Source organism: Schistocerca serialis, chromosome 6 (assembly GCF_023864345.2).
Source record: "Schistocerca serialis cubense isolate TAMUIC-IGC-003099 chromosome 6, iqSchSeri2.2, whole genome shotgun sequence".
Lineage (NCBI taxonomy): Eukaryota > Metazoa > Arthropoda > Insecta > Orthoptera > Acrididae > Schistocerca > Schistocerca serialis.
The window spans coordinates 555,215,318-555,238,693 of record NC_064643.1 but is presented as its reverse complement, the minus strand read 5'-3'; the positions used below and the strand labels follow the sequence as shown (position 1 = coordinate 555,238,693).

Sequence of the window (23,376 nt, the reverse complement as noted above, 5' to 3'; positions counted from 1 at the left end):
CCATTTTGTAATTATAACAACAAATCCTATGTTCCTCAACATAAAGAAGAGTAAAATAATGAAAATATTGCTGAAAGCTGTATAGTTTGAGAAAAATTGAATGTATTTAAACTTTTTATCATTTGTATGATCTGCTAAGTCTTTATAATGGTATGTTATTGTTTAATCCATGGAAGAAGATTGCCATGCTGAAATAAGAGTGATTTAACAGTGCATGTTACATACACACACAAAAGCATGGTGACTACCAAGTATTTGGATTGTTTTAAATAATTACTATGCTAAAAATAGTTGAAGCAGAAGATTTTTCTGACACTTTTCCTGGACCAAAAATTGTCATTGTGTAGAAAAGATTGATTGTGTTATTTGCTGAGTGCAAGAACTTGAGTGCAAGAACCTGGTTTAGACTTCTGGGAATGCTTACCATTACTTCCTAACACACATTTTGCCCAGTATGCTTCATTATAAGAACTCTACTGTCTATGAAAGTAACATAAAAATCCACATGATGGACATTAGAAACATGATACTATCCACTAGAAATTAAAAACCCTGTCATAAGTACAAAGAGGTTCTAGTTATACTGACATAAAAATATTCAATTCACTTCCCACAGAGCCTATAAACTTAAAAATAGTGAATCTATTTTCAAAATTTTGTTCATATGTTATTGGTTACAATACTGACAATATGGAAAAATAACAGAAGACAAAACCAAAAAATTGATGGTTAATATGCATTCTATGGAACGCACAAGTGACAAGGAAGCAGCACAGAAGACAATATCACCACAGTGCATACAGTATGAGAAAATGACAGAAGAAGAAACCTAAAAGTTAACAGTCAGTACACCTTCTGTGGAATGAACAAATGACAAGGAAGCAGCACAAAAACCATGTAACTATGTAAAAAGACTGAGGATGAAGCTCTACCAGAGTGGACAGAAAACAAAAACAGCTGATCACGATGAACCACCAGGGAAAGGACAACATCCAAACAACACATGAATGATTTTTTATGGTCCAATCTACTGCACAAACTCCCAGGAGGTGAAAATCAAGACAGAAATGAAAAGAAGGCTACAGTCTACTCTTCAGAGAATTTTCCAGGCAGGAAATATACCTCTCATAGAACTGAATAATTCTTGAACTCTCTTATATCATAGAGCAGAGGGCTTAACCAGTAAGTTATATGAGCTAGAGGTCCTGAAGGAGATTTCAGTCTTGTGTGTAACTGAACACGGGCTGCAAGAAATACAAAAATGTGCAGCTGGGATTACAGACTGCCTGTTGATCAGCAGCTTTTGAAGGGAAAACATACAGAGGGGGTGGAACATGTGTCTATAAGACCAGATATTAAATCAAAGTAAATTAGGTTTAAAAATGTCTGATATATGGAAAAAGATTTTGAATATGGTTTATGTGAACTAACAGAAAGTAAAATTATAATTGCATTATATATAGGTCACCATCCAACAATTTTCAATTGTTCTCAGAAAGTCTGGAAAATCTTCTGAACTGACCAAATAGTCAGTAAAAATACATAATTATGCTTGGGGATTTCAATGTTAATGTAAAGGACAACTATAAAAAAGGGCAGAAACTGGTTAATCCACTAAAAACATACAATATGGACATATGTATGGCAGCAAAAGTGAAAGTACTGTTGACCAAATATTCATTGACAAATCAAAATGTGACTATGAATGAGGTATTTGATACAGGTTTCTCTGATCATCAAGCAATTAAATTGACTTTGAAGAAATATCATGAGAATAGTGACAACAAGAGATGATTGAGAGAAGATTAATTAATGATGACAGCATTAGGGTCTTTAATCTCATGTTAAAAAGTGCAAACTGGAACATGGAAACCATTAGTTCTGTAGATATAAAATTCAACAAGTTCTTGTCAAATTATAAATACTGCTGTGGTATTCAGTCCCTCTGAAGAGAACAAAAATAAACAAAAAATCAAATTCAGGGGAAACAAGTGAAATCAAAGAGTCATCAGAAAGTCTTAGAATGCTATATAAGTGTGCAAAACAAAATACTACATGAAACCATATGTAAAGTGTTATAGGAAAAAGCTACAAAAATAAGCATGATGATTCATATATCAGAAAGGGGAACAATAAAATTAGATCAGTGTGGAAACTTATTAATAATCATACAGGCAAACATGCAAATGCAAGTAATAAAATCACTATAAAACACAGAAATGATATTGTTGATGATCCACTTCTAATAACTAATATATTTAATGGTTATTACATTAATGTAGCCCAAAATCCGATCACAAGTAAATATAATCCAAACTCCAATAAATGAAAGGACATGCCTTTATCCCATAACACCCGAAGACATACAAAAGGCTATCAGAGTAAAATCACCTGTGGATTTGATGGTATCCCTGACAAAATTATTAAATATAGTACTGATAATGTTGTCTCTCAACTTGTAGATGTAATCAATGGCTCCCTTGAAACTAGTGTGTTTCCAAGTAAACTTAAGCAGTCAATAATAATACCAGTTTATAAAAGTGGTGACAAGTTTGACATTAAAAATTTCAGACTATCATTATTGCATGTATTTTCGAAAATAATTGAAAAAATAATGCATGATAGATTGCTAGACTTCCTAAACAAAAATAAAAATTTTATAAATGCACAGAGTGGTTTCAGAAAAGGCAAATCAATGCAAACGACTCTTTTCACTTGCCTAATACTTGTTTACAAAGCTATTGAGGACATGGAACTGATCTGTGGGTTGTTTTAGGACCTTTCCAATGTGACTTATCTTAAAAATCATAATCTACTACTGTCAAAACTATATAATTATGGTGCCCGTGGTGTTTCCTACAAGAGGTTCAAGTCATATTTAACTAATAAGAAACAAAGAGTGCCAATTTCTTGGGATGGTGATGTATACCATTCTGAATATAAAACAGTTAATTATTGGGTGCCTCAGGGCTCGGTATTGGGACCATTGTTGTTCTTGGTTTTTATTGATGACCTACCACAACAATTTTCAACAGCTGATACTATATTATTTGCTGATGATACCAGCTTCTGTATAAAAGGGAAGAATGATTAAGAGATGCAGCAAAAAAATTGACAAAACAGAAGTGACTGAAAATTGGTTTAAAGATAACTGTCTGGTTGTCAACGACTAGAAAACTGTATGGATGACCTTCAACCATATAAGGAAAAAATAGGATCAATGTAAAATTCACATTATTGAATAGCCAAATTCAGGAAAACGATCACATAACATTTTTAGGATTATGGGTGGATGAGCATCTCAGATGGAAAAAAAACATGTAGAAATGCTTAACAAAAAATTGAGCAAGTGCAGTTACACATTAAGAATGCTTAAAGATTGCTACAGTACCAAAACAGTGTTAATTGCTTATTATGCATACATGCATAGTTTACTGAGGTATGGTATAGTATTCTGGGGAAACACATCTTTTGCAAAACAGTCTTTTAAACTTCAAAAGAAATCTGTAAGATTAATAAGTGATGCTACTTACAGAGAATCACATATATGTATTTTTAAGGAATTAAAAATCATGGCCTTATACCATCTATATTTATATTTAAAGTATCTGCTTCATTAAAATATGTAAAATTTCATCTTTTTTTAATATTGAGATCCACAATTATCAAAACAAGGAACAGGGATGACTATCATAGGGATGTGCACAGAAAATCAATACATCAGGCCAGTGTTGTTTACAAATCAAAAATTCTGTACAGTGTTTTGCCTGATAACATAAAAAATTAATACATTAAAAAATCTACTAATAAACAACAGCTTCTACAGCATTAATGAATACCTGGAATTTTACTCAAATCTGAAGGTCTGCATCATAATCTCTGTAAACAAAAATTCATAATTATTAAAGTATTCCCAGATAAAACTAAACTTCATTCATCAATGTATGTATCTACTTATGGCCAAACTGTTGTGCTATATGTTACTATGCCTATTTAACTAAAGTACTAGTATTTAATAGTTATAGTAAAATTGATCAAAATTCTATCTTTTATTTTATCTGTATGTACTTATATAATTTTATAATCTAATTAAGTAGAATAATGTTTTGATTACAAAGATGGGTTGATAAGAATGATAAGTTTTTTGTACATGATGTGAGTATATAACATTATAAAATGTTTTGTAATTTGACATGTCCAGTATCCTGAATCTGATAATATGGGTGCTAAAAAGATAAATTAAATAAATAAAAATCAGCCTAGCAGTGTAGTTACTACTGGGCTTATCAATATTTTGTTAATGTGTCACTTTAATAAGTGTGACAGTAACAATAATTTACTATTGTGTTTGTCTTACAAGAGTGTCTACAGTGGAAATCTTTCAAATATTTAATTTAAATGTGAAGTATACATAATCCTGGTATATTTAATGTACAAAATAAGCTTGTCACTGCCTAGATGGATACAATATGTTGTAGTGGTGGATTTTGTTAAGGTCCCACTTTCTGAAATTAACTGAAGTAAATTAAAATTATTAATTTTGAAATAATTTTTAACCTTGAGTGAGCATTTACAATTAAAAACAAATAAAAGGATGAAGCGTGGCAGTTGCAATAATATAAATACAGGACATTGCTTTTACTTTCACACAATATTTTAAGTGTTTAATTGCAATTACCCTTTTACAAAACTGTTTCTGGCACAATAAATATTTCTCCATCACACACTACCATCCAAGAAGGAAACAATATCATGGTCATAGTATTATTAAATTCCTTAGTGTCACTTTCCTATGATTTTGTTTAGTGCTTGAGACAAATGTGATACCGACAGGTGATTGTAGAACTGTATTGCTTGTCATTGATTAGTTTGTACACAGTGCTGGTCATTGGCATGATGTGAATGCTGTATCCTGGAAGGAAAGGAGCCTCCACAAATGGTGACTGGCCTCTGGCGTTAAGAGGCAGTGACTCTCCTACTGATTGTAATCACTTAAAAACATGGTCAAAGCCATATGCCATATCTCCGTCACATGAGCTGTAGCAGTGAAGAGTTCTATACTAGGAGTGTCTCCTTTCTATTAGTCTTCAAAATTTGCTATGGGAATGTTCATACTTCTCACTGCCCAGTTCTAAATGTTCACCTCACCAATCAAATTACAGCTGCATGACACCTTCTTTTTCTACACTAAATCAAACTCATACTTGCCAAGAATGTTCCTCTCTAAAACCATTCCTGCATTATCTTGATAAATGTTTAATTTGTTGATGCTCTCAAAACTCCATGTTTTGTTTAGTCATCCATTTGTCATGTCTGTTTTTCTAGTCTGTTTACTGTGCAAATTTTGCTTTGACCTAGAGGCAAAGACACACACTGGTTCCGTGCCTGGACTGCCCAGATGCTACAGTTGCACTTGGAGGCCCCCCTGCAGCAGTAACTTTCTCAGTATTTCGTCTGTGAACCCTGAGCGACACACTACACAGCTGTTGACTTACATCATACTTTATTTACTACACCAAAATTTTATTACATCAGTCTGAAAATAAACTTCATATTGCCTTACAGTATCCACACATATTACCATCATTTACCTATTTTTGCACTTAATTTGTCCCAAATTGACTATAAGTTATTTACAACATAAGTACTGATTAGTATCTTCCTAACATTAGATTTTTTAGTGTGTTCATTGTCTTATCCACCCATGTGAATAAGAGTGTGAAACAAAACTGTGTGTTTACACAGACAATAATACAAAAACTGATTACCCAGTTAACTTATGAAAATTATGCACATATGAGTACACAACATGTTTAGAAATAGATGTAGGGTACCCTTTCATGAAATTATACATTTGTGGAAAGTGTATAGATCACCTTATTTTTTTCTGTTGCTCCACATACAACAAAATCATAGTGGAATTATTCAAATTTGTTTTTGGCAGCATTTTCACCTCACACACATATATGGTCCAGTCACATTAAAGTGACCACTTTCTATATTAAGTGTTAATGTGCAATAACCAATGGCATGGAAGATGGCAATACTAGCAGTGGAGGGTACATAAAATGTGTCAGGGGACACGAAAAACAGTGCGGTCATAATCAGTAATGTGGAAATGGAATGATTTATCTGATATCCAAAAGGGTATGATCATTGGCTTCCAGACCAAGGGTGGAAGCATTTTCAAAGTGACTAAGTTTGCAAACTGTTCACAAGCCACTGTGGTTAAAGTATAATGTGCATGGCAGGATGGCACTGTCCAACACCGGTGCCCAGGCAACTGTGATGCACCAAGGCTGTAGGTGACAGGGTTGAACGACAGCCGCTGAGATGTGGTTGAGTGAATAGATGTGTAGCTGTTGAGCAGCTGACTGTCCAAGTGCACCAAGGGGCTACCAACAGTTTCTCCTTAGTAATCATTCAGCAAATATTGCTGCATACAGGCATGTGTCTGTTTCATGCACCCATACTAATTGCTGTTCATCAATGATGAAGAATGGAATTTGCATACCAATACCTAAACTGGACGCCCATTGATTGGTGACAGGTAGCTTTTTCAGTTGAATCACATTTTATGGTCCATTTGATAGACAGCCATTGGCATATACTGCATGAAACGTCTGAAAGCAAAGGATCCAGCCGGAGGAGGGATTGTCATTGGAATGTTCATGTGGCATTCCCTGCTAAATTTTGTCATTCAGGAAGGCACAATGAGCCAACACAATTATGCATCTATCCTGGGAGACCGCATCCACCCGTGCATGCAGTTTATTTTTCCTCAGCACGATGGCATCTACCAGCAGGACAATGCAATGTGTCACACAGCTCACAGTGTATGTGCATGATTCAAATAGCTCTAGGATGAGTTTACTCTACTTCCCTGACCACCAAACAACCCAGATTTAAACCCTTCGAGAATCTGTGGGACTACTTCAATTGGGCTGTTCATGCCATGGATTCTCAACAGAGAAACATAGCGCAGCTGACCGAGGTACTGGAATTAGCGTGGCTCCACTTCCCTGTGAGAACCTCACTAACTCTCTTCCAGCATGTCTTGCAGTGGTCCATGCTGAAAAAGATAGTTATTTGAGCTTTGACAGATGATCACATTACATGACTGGTCAGTGTATATACACTTAATTAAAGGTACCACTGCACAATGGAAATATAAATAACAGAGCACATTATAGAGGAAATAAAATAAATAACATAATCATTCTTTCTTGCTGGTATGCACAAGTAATATTGCTAATACAGTACTTTCACTTCTTTCAGCTTATCAAAATGGCTGTTTCTGTGCCCACAATATTTTTTGAACTTTTTACTTTTTTTTAATTCTTTATGAATCCATTTTGCCTGTGATAAACCCTTCCACTTTTCATTATGCATAAATTTTCTTTGTCACATTGCATTCATCAACTTACGACATGTTCATCCATCGCTTTTATAAAATAAGATGTCCCACAGTCATCCCATTAGATAAGAAATTAGTATAAGCTTCAACACTGCTCTCTCAGTACAGAAAATTGGTCTCCCATTCATTAAAATAGGCGTTTATGCTTAGAAATAACCCCTCATATTTCTTGCACTGAATCCTTTTATTTTTCTTGCAACTTCTTGCACAAATGTGTTTGATGTAATAGTGGCTTCAAGGAAACATGGCTCATTATACAGTACAAACTACTCAACCATTTCTTTTCTTTTTCTGTCAGATAATTTGTGATTTTCAGAAGAGTGTCAGCTCTCACTCTCAATATTTTTTCCTGTGTGTGTCATTCACCTATCAGCTTTTTCTGGCATCTTCTCACAAGCTTTTTTATTTTTGGTCCATGAGGTTTTCATCATTTTTCTTTGACCCTGTCAGTACTGAACTGACATCTGCTGCTATGACACATAACTCATGCAGATCTTTGGGACTCTTCTCTCAGTTTTCTCTTGACTTACATTTGGGCACTAAGTTATTGCAATGCAGTCTCAGTAGTATATGCTTCCCTTTTTGTGTTCTCAATGCCTATTGGTACTTTTCAATGACTGCAGTTCATTCTCGCTGCCATATAATTCTGCAGTGCATATTCACGGTGTCTGTTGGTACTTCTCAATGGCGTTTGCCAACAAACTGATGCAAATGCAGTACCTCAGAAACTCACTTCAGCACCTAATAAGTCTCCACTAACCAAAGATGGCACTTTTGTTTCAAAGCTATCTGGCTATTAATCCTCCTCATCTATTACCCCCCCTGCCCCCCCCCCCCCCCCCCTCCAGTCAATACTTCATCATTATTAAACTGTCGTACCTCACAAACATTAGCTGTGTCGTGGGTCCAGGGTACAGTCCTGGCAGGGGTTGGGGGTCAGTGGTCACAATCTTTTAATGGGAGGGGGATGTGACCCCCTTCCCCCTACGCATGTGCTCAGAACAGTATCTCTAGCTACTCCTGTGTTCCAGTGGGTTACTACAGTAAAATTCTTTGCAGTGTTAGGCATTTGACTTTGCAGTGCCCATGTCATCCTATACCTTCCCAGACTTTTTTGATCTACTCGATTAAAATTTATGACTTTGTACTGTAGTGTGTTATTGTTCACTCTGTCAGTATGTTCACTCCATTTTCTTCTGTTATCTTCAGTTTTATTTCTTGTATTGAACATGTTAAGTCTTTCCTAGCATTGCCATGTTTTTTTTATTTTTTTATTTTTTTTAATATCTTATGTGATTCTAAAGTACCAGTTCATTGTTCCCACCATTTTTCCAAATTTTGCTTCCTTCTTCTGTATATCTCTGTTATATGCCTTAACTTGCAGAATTTCTGCTGTATACATTTTATAAAATATAGGTACTTCCCTACTTTTTAAATTACCAGAGCTGTGGAACCAGTGGGCACTTAGAAAATTTTACTGCTAACAGACATACAAAAGTGGCAGTAGCTAAAAAAGGTTGACTACCCTGCCCTAGATAATTAAAATGCTGGCTTGTTCTGCTACTACATATCCCCAATTATTTTTGTTCTTATGGGATCACACACTATAAAAGAGGAATGCTGTGTCCTTGTCTGACTTCTCTCTTAGTATTGAAAGGTGCTCCTAGCTCTCCATTTGTATCTAATGTAATTGTTGTGTTTTTGTATAAACTTCTTAAGGTGCATATCTGATAAAGAGGATAACTGCTTTTCTTCATTATGTTCCACAGTTTTTCTGTATTAACTTTATCAAAGAACCTTTTCTGCTCAACAAATGCTAAGTGAGTCACTCAATTAAATACTGTATATCTTTCAATGATGTTCTTTCATCACAACTACTGCATCTGTTGTCAATCATTCTCTGTGGAAACTCATTTGCACTTCACTTAATCAGCACTCTGATATTATTTGTAATTTGATATTCTGGATCCTAATATAAGCATTATATGCCGTGTCCAGTAAGTTAATTCCTCTAAAATTCTGGCTGTTACTTCTATCTCCTTTTTAAACAGAGATACAACTTCTGCTTGTTGCCATGACACTTATTTTCAACACATAATGAACAGATTTAACAGTCTCGGATAGAGAAAGAGTCAACCATATTTTTAGGAGTTCATCGTTGATGCCGTCCATGCCTGTAGCTTTTCTGTTTTTCAAAAAATGGTTCAAATGGCTCTGAGCACTACGGGACTTAACATCTGAGGTCATCAGTCCCCTAGAACTTAGAACTACTTAAATATAACTTCCTTAAGGACAGCACACACATCCATGCCGGAGGTAGGATTCAAACCTGTGACCGTAGTGGTCGCGCAGTTCCAGACTGAAGCGCCTAGAACCACTCGGCCTCAGCGGCCAGCTTTTCTGTTTTTCAATGCAGTCATAGCCTCCTTCACCTCTCCTATGCCACACTTCATAAACCAGTGTATTCCATTTTCTTAGTTTTTATCTTGTCATCTGTATACCAAAGAGATTTGTAATGTTCAACCCAGTGCTATTGTTGTTATTCATCTGTATTGTTTCCCTGTCTGCTTCATTAAGCATTTTAACTGTCTTATTGCCTGCTGCTAGTCTTCCACGGACATCATCTCAGGTTGTTAGGATAATTGAGGTAATCATTATGTTTGAGCTTTATGCTTATTTCAAGTTCGGATGTCAAGATTTTGAGGACTCTTTTCCATAATATTTGTTTCTGCAGATATCTCTTTAGTCTTCCTTGACACAGATTTCCGACTTTGCCTTTGAAGCACATATACACTGACAGAAAAAGATTGCAAAACCAAAAAATAATTAATGTAGAATAAGGAAATTTCGTGAATACATTTCTCGAGGTAAGATATTTAAATGATTAACATTGCAAGACCACAGGTTTTAATGTAAGCCCAAGATAAGCCATTGCAAATGTGAAATCATGCCTTTACAAATGTCTGATTGTGTCTGTGTATGTGCGGATGGATATGTGTGTGTGTGCAAGTGTATACCTGTCCTTTTTTCCCCCTAAGGTAAGCCTTTCTGCTCCCAGGATTGGAATGTCTCCTTACCCTCTCCCTTAAAACCCACATCCTTTCGTATTTCCCTCTCCTTCCCTCTTTCCTGATGAAGCAACCGTTGGTTGCAAAAGCTTGAATTTTGTGTGTATGTTTGTGTTTGTTTGTGTGTCCATCAACCTGCCAGCGCTTTTGTTTGGTAAGTCACATCATCTTTGTTTTTTGACATGAAATTTTAATAGACATCATCTTTCAGAAGTGGAAACATGTCTACAAACTTTCATTTGTGTTGCACAACTCCTCCTAGATGTGATTTTTTTCCCATCAGTGTACTCTGTAAACTTCATTTGTTTTTTCTTTGGGTATCTTACTATTCTGCTTCCATATTGTGAATATGTCTACTAGGAATATTACTATAAAATGACCAGACCTCACATAGTATCCTCTAAAAAGTTTGGTCCTTCTTACTACCCCCTCTAGTTTGTTATTGATTATTATACGATCTATGGTAGACCTGTATCCCCTTGCTGACTCTGTAAATTTATGAATGTCCCTTTTTCTGAAAGAATGTGTTTGTAATTTTTAATCTGTTAAAAACGGGCAACATCTCTTAGCAGTAAAATTTTCCCATCATATTAATTTGCCTCATTCATTTACAGTTTTTATTGCATTTTTAAACAGACTGCAACTATTATCTTTTTTAACTTACCACCAATTTTGTTTTTCATATACAGGGTAAGCACGAAGTCTTTTTTTTAAGACCACTTACGTTAGTAAACTTCGACATGTGCTCCCTTGGTAGCTCGGAGAATGTCGACACGGTATACCACTTCCCACCAGGTGTTTCGTAACATGTGTTCTGTCACAGTACCCACAGCAGTTTGTATCCTATTGTATCCTAGCCTTCAGTTCGTCCATGTCAGCAACTGGTGTGACGAAGACTCTGTCCTTGATATAGCCCCAGAAAAAAAAGTCAAGGGGCATAATGTCTGGAGAGCGGGGTGGCCAGGGTGTCGGACAGTTCCTTCCAATCCAATGATCTGGGAATGTTTCATCCAGGAAATTACACACTATCAAAGCCCAGTGGAGAGGTGCTCCATCTTGCTGGAAAATTATCCATGGTTGATATTCTTCTAACTGTGGGGCAATGAAGTGTTGCAAAACGTCTAAGTAAATGTTAGCTGTAATAGATTTTTCTTCAAATAAAAATGGTCCATAAACCTTGTTATGCATGAGGCCACACCTAAAATTCACTATTTTGCTGTCTCGCTGTAGTTGTACAGTAGCATGTGGAGACTCTGAACCTCATATACAGACATTATGCCTATTTACCATTCCACTGACATGAAAGGTGGATTCATCGGTAAAGCATATGCAATTTAAGGAATCATTAGTGCAATCAATCCTGTTGAGAATCTCAGTTGCCCATTCAGCATGTGTCAGCAAATCATTCGTTTCCAAGGCCTGCACACTTTGCACTTTGTAAGCATGCAACCTAAGCCTTTCATGAAGAATCTTCATCACACTTGCTTGCGGTATTTGAAGTTCATGTGATGCTTGATAAGTTGATTTAGATGGACTCCACTGAAATGATTGCTGAACATGATCAACAGTTGCATCACTCGCACGAGGCCTGCCACTTCGAGGATGATCTTCAACACTGCCTATTTCGTTAAACATTGTATACCATCGCTTTATTGATTTAACGTCAGGAGGGCTGCATCCATAAGAAGCCCAAAGTTTATGTTGAACACTGATGGGTGATTTCGTTTCATGAAACCAAAGCACACGCTGCACTTTCTCCTGCTTCGATGCCATTTCGCCAGCAACTAACGTGACCTAACAGACGGCATCAATGTGGTGGAGAACTAGCACCATCTATTGGTCACAACATCTAGTAACAACAACCTATGTAATGGCATCAAATGTAACTTCTTATGTCAAACAGTTATCCTGTTATAATTTTTTATAATCAGATCAAGACTTTGTGCTCACCCTGTATTTCCACTGCCAATCAGAACTTCCAACTTTTTCCAAGTACCACAAACATAGCTACACAACTGTACATATGTGCTGTGACCTCCAAGTCAATCAAAACCTGTTCTTGACCTATAGCTATTTCCATAAGCAAATTCTGGTACCAATGTTACTTCTGATATGAGTTTATCTGGCAATTTCATTATTATTTTCAGTAGTTTCTATTAACATGAAACATTAAAACTTTCTGACATCACATCTACATCTAATTAATTATCTATTTAGTCATATACAAAATTTTGTCAGCCTGTGGTTTGATCTGGGAACCTTGTAATTTATGTCTGATTTTATATTATACATGAAATTGCTGCTGTGCATCCCCTGACACACAATTTTAATTCCTCTATCACAGATTTGAAACCTTTGTGTCCATACTTTTTACTTCATTTATGTGCCTCATAATTTTGCGACCTATGAGTTATCAACTGCTTTATGTTTATTACTTTAATCTTACATCATAATGACTTCCTGTAATATCACCTTAATCTTGCAGTTTTGTGCAGCATTAATTTGTGCACAGATCTTATAAACCTGACAAGTACAATTTTTGATTCTTTTACACTATCATTCATCTTTTGCTCATTAGCATTTACTGCATTTTGTACATCAAGCAACACAGCACAGTAGACTTGCTTTCATGAGGACAACTGTCAAATCCACATCCAACCATCCAGATTTAGCTTTTCCATGATTTCCCTAAGTCACTCCAGGCAAATGCTGGAATGGTTCCTTTGAAAGGACACAACCAATTTCCATCTCCATCCTTGAAACAATATGAGCTAGTGCTCCATCATTTACAACCTTGACGTCGACAGGACATTAAAACTAATCTTCCATCCTTCTTCTCACCCCCCCCCCCCCCCCCCCCCCCATGTACTACTGAGACATGCTAACTTTTTTTGTGACCGAATTTAATTCACATTTGTTATTACCGTGTGAATTAGTGATGGGCATCATCTGCTGCAGCTTCTCTTACAGTACTCCCTCCCACAAAATTTTGATTAGCTTCTACCTGAACTTCTTTAAACTTTCTAGAAAAATAATTTCACTTCTCTGAAATTAGGGAATTGGTCTCTACTAACCACATGCTCATACGATTTAAATGTTCTTAACTTCCAATCTAGTGATTCAATAAACATTGACACATAACAATTTACTCTTACAATTCCTTTTAAGTTTTTCTCCATTCTCTCTACACCCAGTTGAATTTTCTGTGTGGAGACCTCCCACTGTTGAACTTATATTTAGTGTTGCCTCATCCCATCTCAACTCATGATGATTTTTGTCCTCTATCTCAGAAATTGTGAAAGTTGTGTACAGTCATAAACTTTACTTATCTTTCTGGTAAATTAAAAAAAAGTATCATCCTAATTTCTCACAAAATAAGAAGACATGTATACCAACATGACACTGGTAAGCAGTGCCAGGACAAGACAGACAACTAATGACTAAGAACACAAAAATCGCAACTTGTACAAGCAATTTGCAGTAATTGTATATAAAATTTTCAGTGATTCGGAAAAGAAATGTGTCAAAGCAATAAAGTGCACATACAACAATACAGTGAGCTAATGGGGCATATAATAAGAAATTGTGCCCTACACCCTACATTTTATATAGTGATAGATTCTGTCAATGCCTCACATTTTGAAGTTAATGTATGTAAATTACATTTAATAATTAAGAAATAATTTTGCACTTGAGTGTTGTATTTGCTATTGATGATAAATAAATGGATAAGGTGTACCAATGCAAGAAAGGAATTAAGAGAACATTACAATTCCTTTTTATTTTCACGTTGTTTGGGCCACTGCTAGATTGATTTCAGCTACCGTTTTATAAAACTTATTACAGAATTAACATCTGTCTGCCAGATACTAAAATTCACATTTTGAGTTTAACTTGTTATGATAATTACTCAGCACAAGTATTAGATTTTGATATAAGTAATATGAATCCAATTCTTCACTCTGGTTCTCGTGCATATGTTTCAGGAGCACAGGAGTACGGTGAAGCAGCAGCTTACATCCAAGCTCAATTTGAGGCGAAAAACAAATCCACCACAAAAGAAATCTACTGCCACATGACATGTGCCACTGACACCAACAACATTCAGTTTGTGTTTGACGCAGTCACCGATGTCATCATCGCTAACAATCTCCGCGGGTGTGGCCTTTACTGAGCGGCACTGTCATCTACACTGCAGACGATGTGTGCATTCCGTTTCTGTTCCATTGTGTTTGTTAATATGTGGTGGGTGATCGTAGAGACACTCCGCCCGGCAACAGACAGGAGGCTATTCCTTATCACAGAGACGACACTTCTAAAAGCAAGAGAGGATGAATTGTACATTTAAAAGTATAAATGTTTTAATGTAAACTCGCTCCACCAATATCTTGTTTTACATTATCTACTGTAGTGCATGTTAGTCTCTTTTTCATTATTGCTCATCAACTCTTATTTATCACACCAGAAAATATGAAAACAAACAAAAAAATAACAATTGGGTCGATCGCAGGGACATCAAAGTGCCAACACGTGTTCATTTAAATCTATTATCACACATTTTGTAAATGAGTAGTACATACTTGTTTAAGTTTTAGCACATAAGTGCATCATATTGTTTTTATATTTGCCTTGCCTTACTGGCTGCACACAACTTGAGCTGCTTCAGGTGTTGCACAGTCCGCTTTCCTAAGTATCCTCTCCATGAAGAAAAATATTTGCAATTTTCTGTGGAAAAATTAAATGTTATCTGAAGTTGTAATGATGTGTACAGAAGTTATTAGGACTACACATATGATGACGAAACATCACTGCTGATAACTGTTTAGGAATAAGACACACAGGAGGGAAATCAATTCTGTAATGTTAAATGCTTTCCCATAACTAAGTTGGATGTAAATTTTGGAAATACAACTTTGTTGGCAAATAAGAAATGATATGACTCACTTGATACTGAAATATTTTAGCTTTTGGAAATGTGCTGATGAGTCAGTATAGGTACTGTGTAGTTCTGTCTATAGACTTAATTTGTTATTTATAACTTTTTCATTTATTTTATTATGTAAGTGTTGAAAATGAATGATTTCTAAAGTATAAATAGAGATGATATATGCACACGGACACAAATACACACACACATACACACACACATTTGAATATTACTAATATATATATGGTATATACATAAAGAAATTGAAAAGGAAGAACAGGTGCTGAAGAGTGAACCTTGGAGACCTTTGTCCAAGTGTTACTTGCATTTATAGTAGCAGACCTAGTCAAGACATTCCCAGAGGTAGTCAAGTGCAGATCCTATTACATTCTGTTGCACATTTCACAAGCAAACAGCAGAAATAGGGAACATTTGTGTATTGTGTAACTTTTATGAATACCTAAGTCATTTGTTATTGTGAATCTAGTCAGTAGTGTTGAATTCACCTTATGATTTTATTTCTCAATTTTTTGCAAATCGTTTCTTCGTGAAGCTTCCATAATTTATTTGTTTACTAATTCCTGTGTGATATTGTCATCACCTGTTACTTGGCGAAAAGTGAGAGTAGAGATGGGTGAATTGTGTAGTCCAAAGTGGACAAAGAATCAGTGTTTCATAAGAACTTCTGCTTTGTGCGTTGGCAATTTCTCATTCGCTAAAATGTGTCTTCATCCCATGGCCCTGTACAGTCGAATTTTTAAATAAACAGACTAAATATTATATACAGATGTATTCCTGATCAGTGTGGAAAAATATTTGCTTCATTGTGATCAAAGGAAGATAATCATTTTTTGTATTTATTTTACAACCAAAATAAAAAAACAAAAGAATTGTTATATGACCAGCATGAAAAATTATGCTTTCATGTGGATCTTAAAATTTGTGATTGATGCTACTGTAACAGAGAAGTGCCTACAATATATCTGCTGAGTCCCATAATTGTGCTGTTAATGTGAATTTCAACTATGCGCAATATATGGTACTATGTGCACTGATGATTAAAAGGGGGGAGGGAATCATAAATCTCTTTGAAAGTCAAATTTTTTGGGTCGTACAAAAAGAAATTTGATATCTTGATTTGATCACATATACCAAATATTATTAAGTAATACTGTGGAATACTGTATATAATGGTAAATGCAGTTATAACATTGTTGCTTAGTTGGGATAAATAATAAATAACAATAAATAATATTATTGAAAATAATTATTACTATGGTAATATGTTCATGTTCAACTAGTAGGCTCACATACATATAAATTTATTAAAGCTAGAGGATTTGTGTGTTTCTCTGTGAAGAATAAGAAGCAGTTTGATGTAGAATTGTTCTCAGAGTGAGCTCTTTCCATAGAAACTGGGCAACAAAACATTGCAAATCTCCGGGATTGGCCATTACATATCAGAGGCCACACTTACCAGCTCAGGTCTCACAACATGATTGACAGTGGAAACTGCCACCAATCAACAAAAATGGAGTTTGGTTGTCAATGTTTTTCTCCAGTATATTTCAGGACCTAATATGTTCTTAATATTGTGGTAGGTTACCACATTGACATTGTCAGTGAATCAGTGGACATTGGATCAGTGGACTGTTTATGTGTACCTTTCTGTCTTGTTTGATGAAGGTGGGAATGGGACCACCCTTAGAAATGTGTGTATTATGAAATATGAAATGCATTTTGAGTAAGATATAAATATATATATAAATATATACACCTTCCCAAGGATCATCATGTCTGTGATTATGTATAGTTTCTTGGTATTTCATTTTTATTGCCATTATCATTCATTCACCATTTATGATATATCATTCACTTGCTAAATATTTGTTCATTTGTTCTTAACATCACAAGATGCTTTGAATCACCCTTGAAGTGCAAAATAAAACAAAATCATGTTTCTCTTCTCTAAATTTTGTTGTTGGCATTAATGTTATTTGCTTTACTCTTCTAACCATTTCAGTTTTAAGGCAGCATCTAACACATAGTGTCATATCCAGAAATCATATTTGTGAATTACCAAAAATAATTGTGTGAGACATTTGCTGTGTGACTGCCACAATACATCATCCCATCCATATTTTAAATGAGGTTTGTCATGCCTGCCAGTTTATTGCACATAACAGAAAAGTTTGTGCAGTTTTTTTCTAAAAACTTAGAAGAAATTCTATATTAATTGCCAAATATGTTTCCATGTTGTAAATGGAAGAGGAGTGAAACATGAGTTCAGATTCAGAAAAGGAATGTAATAATTGTAGATAATTATTTCCATGGATATCACCTTTCATAAATTTCTTCATTGTCACAATTGTTTGCTTCTTCATTTATGGTTAGTCATTTTGCTGTAGTTTTGTGTTGTACCAAAGACTAAATTAAAAACCAAATGAAATTTATAATTTCATGAGCTTCCTGCAGATTTAACAAGAAATCAGAGAAGCAGTTAATTTTGTACTGGTTGCAGATGTTGTTATGTTTACTGACATTTCATAGAGTGAAATTTCTTTTGTAACATCTTTCATTCATCATCACCTGCAGTCTGCATTATGATGTGGAATGCTGGTGCCTGTTATTGTTTGCATGTTATAATCTTTTAGACCAGAACTTTGTACATGATGGACACTTTTGATTTACTGGACAAAGAAATGGTAGTATCTTTGTAGTTATGAGTCCCAAAAAGTGGACTGAAAAAGCTTCTGTCAGCATTAAAGATGATCATTGTGACAGCAGGAGTTTGTATTTGCAGGTTCCATTTATTCATTTTGATGAGAATAAAAATAATACATAGTTAAGATCTTGTGACAATACAGAAATTCTTGCATAACTAAGTGATCATGATTCCAATGGCTTTCCTCTACTGTTCAACATTTCTTCATCATATTTCTTGCTGCTGGCACATCCTCCTGTTCATCATGCACCAAAATAGTGTTCTTCAATACAGATGACCCTGTTATCATGCATATTAAGCACAGCCAATATTCTGAAATTAGTTCAAATTATGTGGCAAATAATGACATTTAATCCAGCATAGTTTCCTATTCACCATTGTTTTCTGCACTTACTGTTCTTAGTCATTTCTTTTTAGTTGGAAGTTCTTATTTTTATGTTTGGCTTAACTTTTTGTCACCCAGTTACTTCTTTTTATATTTTTTGTGTTAATGTTTTTCTAAATGCACCTATATGATTTCTGTGAAAGAATATTTTCTCAGTCCTTCATACAAACTCAAGAATTTACATTTGAATTGTGTGAAGATAGGTGTTTGTCAGTTTTTGCTAGGAAACATGAGACACATCTAAGTGGAAATGAAATAAAAAAAGATGTATAAATGGTGAGGTAGTTCATGAGAGTTATGTTTAATTTGAAGTGATTAATAGACTCTATTTTTCGTCAGTGATTACACATACATGACAGAACAGAAAATATTCATTCAGTGGAAATTTGTGTCCATATTCTATTGTTTTATCTACAGAGTTATATTTTATAAAATGAAGGATATGGATTTCAGGTTTCATTTTAATTTGTTTATGACATCATATAATACTGGTGCATATAAGATGTATTTATAGGTATGTATGTTCTAAATGATTACTGGATTAATAATCTTAAGAAATATTTAGTTAATAAATTTAACATTTAATATAGTTCTGATTTGCAATAATTTTAATTTGCCTTGTAAGAATTCTATTCACTGATAGAAAGAAGACACTATTTTCAATATTAACCCACTTTAATTTTTCAGTGACAGTAAGTATGAATAGCTTTCATCATTTACTGAACATGTCTTGTGGAAAACTCATAGTATGTTCAGAGAAAAAGTGTTGATCTGGGTGCAACATGTTTGATGGAATGTTTTTTAATGGTTTGGTATTCTCTAAAAATGAGTGTCTGAAAGTGGAACACTGTTCCTGCAGTGCAAAATTATTTAAAATTAGTCACTGTTTCCACTCATTTGTATTCTGATTCCATCTAAGTTGGGAGCAGATATGAGAGTTTAGTCTGTAACATGATCTCATGGCACATATGTAACAGAACACCATACAGAAAATAGATTTTTGCTACACACTTTTTAATAAAATTCAGTTTGTGTAAAGTACATTTATGAGTACATGCTTCGTGGGGTAGCATATGAATAAAAGCTGAAAGAGTAAAATGGGTTTCCGTTGTTGATTTAATAGAACCATCCACAAGCATTAAGCACACTGCAGGTTTGTTTGAAATGGCATCCAAGCATAAAATTACCATCAGGTAACAATGTTGTGTACAGTTCTGTACTGCTGGAACTCATTAGAAATACAACGAATTATGGCAGGCAAATAACAAAATTAAAATAATTTCATTGATAAATGAATATAATCATTATTTTTCCATATTTCCAAAAAGTTGTGGCAATTTTAACATACTATTGTAAAATTCAATGAATTTTTGAATCAGCAAAAGTGTGGTTCCATTGTAATGGTTGATATTTTATTATTTTGATGACTATTCCGCTATAAAAGCTTCTTTATTAAACACTCACAGCCACAGGTTAAAGATTACATAAAGTATTTTCAGCAAGTGGGAAATTTTGCACACATACAGAATGAGCAATCTGGATTATACAGCAGTAGCAGCCAGAGCATATGGCTTACTTGAATTGTATTTTCACCAATTTCAGTGGACATTAAGTGGGAAAAAAGACCAGAATACCTACAGGAAACACTGTTCTATCACCAGTCATCTGAATAATTTCAACCATGTATCAATATTATCAATGTAGCTTTAATGTAGCAGTATGTAATACTAAATCTGAACCTTGAATTGGTTTGGGTGATCATATTCAGCTTGATTTTAAACCATATCTCACACAATTTTAAGTACCACTACATTAGATTACATGAGTCTGCAGATTACCAATTAGATGCATCTGAATCAGTATTAAACTGGCTCTGGTATCTTCTTTGTTAACTCAGAGATTACGCATGACTTACAACACTTTCTTATCGGAATTATACATTGCAAGGTGTTGAAAAGAGGAAGTTTATAAAAGAAGGAAGGTAATTTATTCATTATGTTATAACATTATCTTCACTTTCAGAAACTTCCTAGTTTCATCTTAACTTTTTTTCTAGTGTATGCAGTGTTTGCACCTTGGGGCTTAGGCTTTGCATGATTCTGACTCATGCTTTGGAATCAAATAGGGTATGTGACATGGCTGTGCACTTCCTGCTGGAGGGATGGGAGAGGTATGCTCACAAGTAACCACCTCGTAGTCAGGCTTGGTGGTGTATCAGTAAACCGCATGCTTGGAAAGTGAGAGGTCATGGCATCGAATCCCAGCCAGATCATGAAAATTTTCAATTTGCCTTTAATCTAAGCTTCTTCACCTGTCAGCAATGTGAGGAGTCACCAGGAAAGACACGTGGTTCAGATTCCATGCTAAGCTGTAGGTCCCCTTACGACAGCTGGACAAGTGGGGTATGTTAGGTACAAGAAAGTTACCAAAGCGACATCCAATTAAAAAGCTTACACCTGGCCAGTGAGCCAAGTGCATTTATTATCACCTCCTGGTAGGAGGGTAATCAAAGCCTCTTTAAATTGACTGTGGGACAAAGGGTTTTGTTACAGCATAATCTGCAGATATCCACATGAGCTACAACAATGAACAGTTTTGTTTGTCAAGGTAAAACAGTCACACTGAACTGAACAAACAACAGTATTTTATTTTTTTTCTCCCAAGAAATTTGGACTGGAAAATTATGTGGTGCACTTGCAAATTGATTGTGTATTTTAACTGAATCTGTCATCAATCAAATTTATATACAGTGTGGCCTCTGCCACCTCACCCTCTCCCTCTCTCTCTCTCTCTCTCTCTCTCTCTCTCTCTCTCTCTCTCACTCACTCACTCACTCACTCACTCTATTCTAAAGTAAATATAAGAATGAAACTTAAAGAAAATATGGTTGTCCTTACGTACTTTAAGTTAAGAAGTTAGGACCAATTGAATTATTCTTTGTGTATTCTGTAATGCTACCATAAACCTTCAAATTCAGTACCGTAAATTTCCATTTGCATCCTTGTAATTTGACCTTGATACACAAGCACCTGTTTCTATCTTTTCCTTGACAGATTCCTTCTCTCTTCAACCATTTCGACATCACTACCATACTTTTCAGTCCAGACTCACTAATAAAATCACAAGAAATGAAGAAATGTCACTTATAGAAAAGTGTAGAGGCTCAAATAGCAATGACACAACTTTATGTAGTTTATGAGTGCAGAAATGTTTTTCTCCCCCACTCATTTATTTCTCTGTCATTTTTTCCATCAGCCTGAAACAGGAAGATTGAAAAAACAATGAGAAATAAACGAGCGGAGGAGAGATGCAGAAGCATTTCGGAAGAGTGTCAAAAGCCTGATATGGAGCAAGGATGTACCCCAAATCAGTAAAAAGGTTATATACCAGTCATACTATGTCCTGATCCTGACATATGCATCAGAAACCTGGGTTATGAAATGAAGAGAGAAAAGCAAAGTACAAGCTAGTGAGATGGAAACAGTATTGGAGTGACAAAGATAGACAGATTAAGAAATGAGAGGATCAGAGAGTTATTGAAGGTGGAACCATTACAGGAGGAGATAGAGAAATCAAGACTGAGATGGTATGGACACATTGAGAGAATGGAGGAGAAGAGGATACCCAGGAAGATACACAAGATGAAACTGGAAGGAAAGAGACCAAGAGGAAGACCGAGAGACAGATGGCTGAAAGGAGTAGAGGAATGCGTCCAGAAGAAAGGAGAAGATTGGACCAAGGTGAAGGCGGAGAGATGGTGGCAAGACAGAAGACAATGGAGAGGCCTATGTTCCAATGTCCTACACAGACCGGGCCAGAGGCTGGAAACTGTCCAAGATGATGATGATGATGATGATGATGATGCTGATGATGAGTGCAGAAATGTTTCAGAATGAAAGTGGAAATGAAATTGATATAATGAGGGCCTCAGATGAAAATAAAGATAGAACAAAAAGAATGGTAAGCAGAGTGCAACAGAGAGTAGACTGGAACCTCCCAGCTTAGAAGTGAGCAGTTCTCCACCATTTTAGCTGGACACAGAGATAGTGTGGATGTCAATTGAATTCCATTTTTTTTTTTCATCCCTAGTTTGGGAATGTTTAGTTGATGTTTACTTTTTCTGTTTTATTGGCCATGAATACAGCAGCTACATTCACTATGGTCATACTTGTCTTGAAGATAATGTGATGTGGGTCCATTGTTTACAACTGAGAAAATAACAGTTGTCACGGTTGTGGCACACAATAACACTTATTGTTCATTCAATCAGTCATTTGTTCGTTCATGCACTTACTATGTTTCATAAATCCCATTGTGAAGGAGAACCTTCAGGGATGTGGAATGAGTCAAGTTATAAATTAACAAGCAGAAGCAGTTGCTGAAAGCTACTTTTGTATGTTTACCAATCTGTTAATACTGATAAATTTGGAAATTACTGTTTACAGGCAGAAGAGAGTACATGTTCTGCTTTTATTGCAACCACAGTTCTGCTGTGTTATGGATGACAGGTGGATCACACAGTGTGAGAGTGAAATGATATAGTGACAGGAAATGTATACCAAAGATGAGGTGCAAAGGACAGTGTGATTCTTGTGGGCAAAACATCTAAATGAAACTTCTAGTTGTACATGGACCAAATGCAATGTTGCATCCATCCATTAATGAAATGGTACCGACAATTTCTAAATTGCACACAGGTTCACCATGCAATTCTGATTTTACATGGACCAAATGCAATGTTGCATCTAGCCGTAATGACATGGTACCAACAATTTGATGAAGGTTGCACAAATGTGGGTCATGCTAGTAAGGAAGCAAGACCATTGATATTAGCCACAGAGATCAATGTCCAGG

The 23,376-nt window shown here is 35.3% G+C and overlaps 1 protein-coding gene across 1 annotated transcript in view; it reads left to right on the top strand.

Moving 5' to 3' along the window:
• Nucleotides 1-19,620, top strand: part of LOC126483684 (guanine nucleotide-binding protein G(o) subunit alpha) — a 563,590-nt gene extending 543,970 nt beyond the window's left edge. The window contains exon 8 of the mRNA XM_050106766.1: nucleotides 14,472-19,620. Within this exon, the coding sequence (XP_049962723.1) occupies nucleotides 14,472-14,659 (188 nt within the window). The 3' untranslated portion in view covers nucleotides 14,660-19,620. The remainder of the gene's footprint in view (nucleotides 1-14,471) is intronic.
• Nucleotides 19,621-23,376: the final 3,756 nt, after the last annotated feature.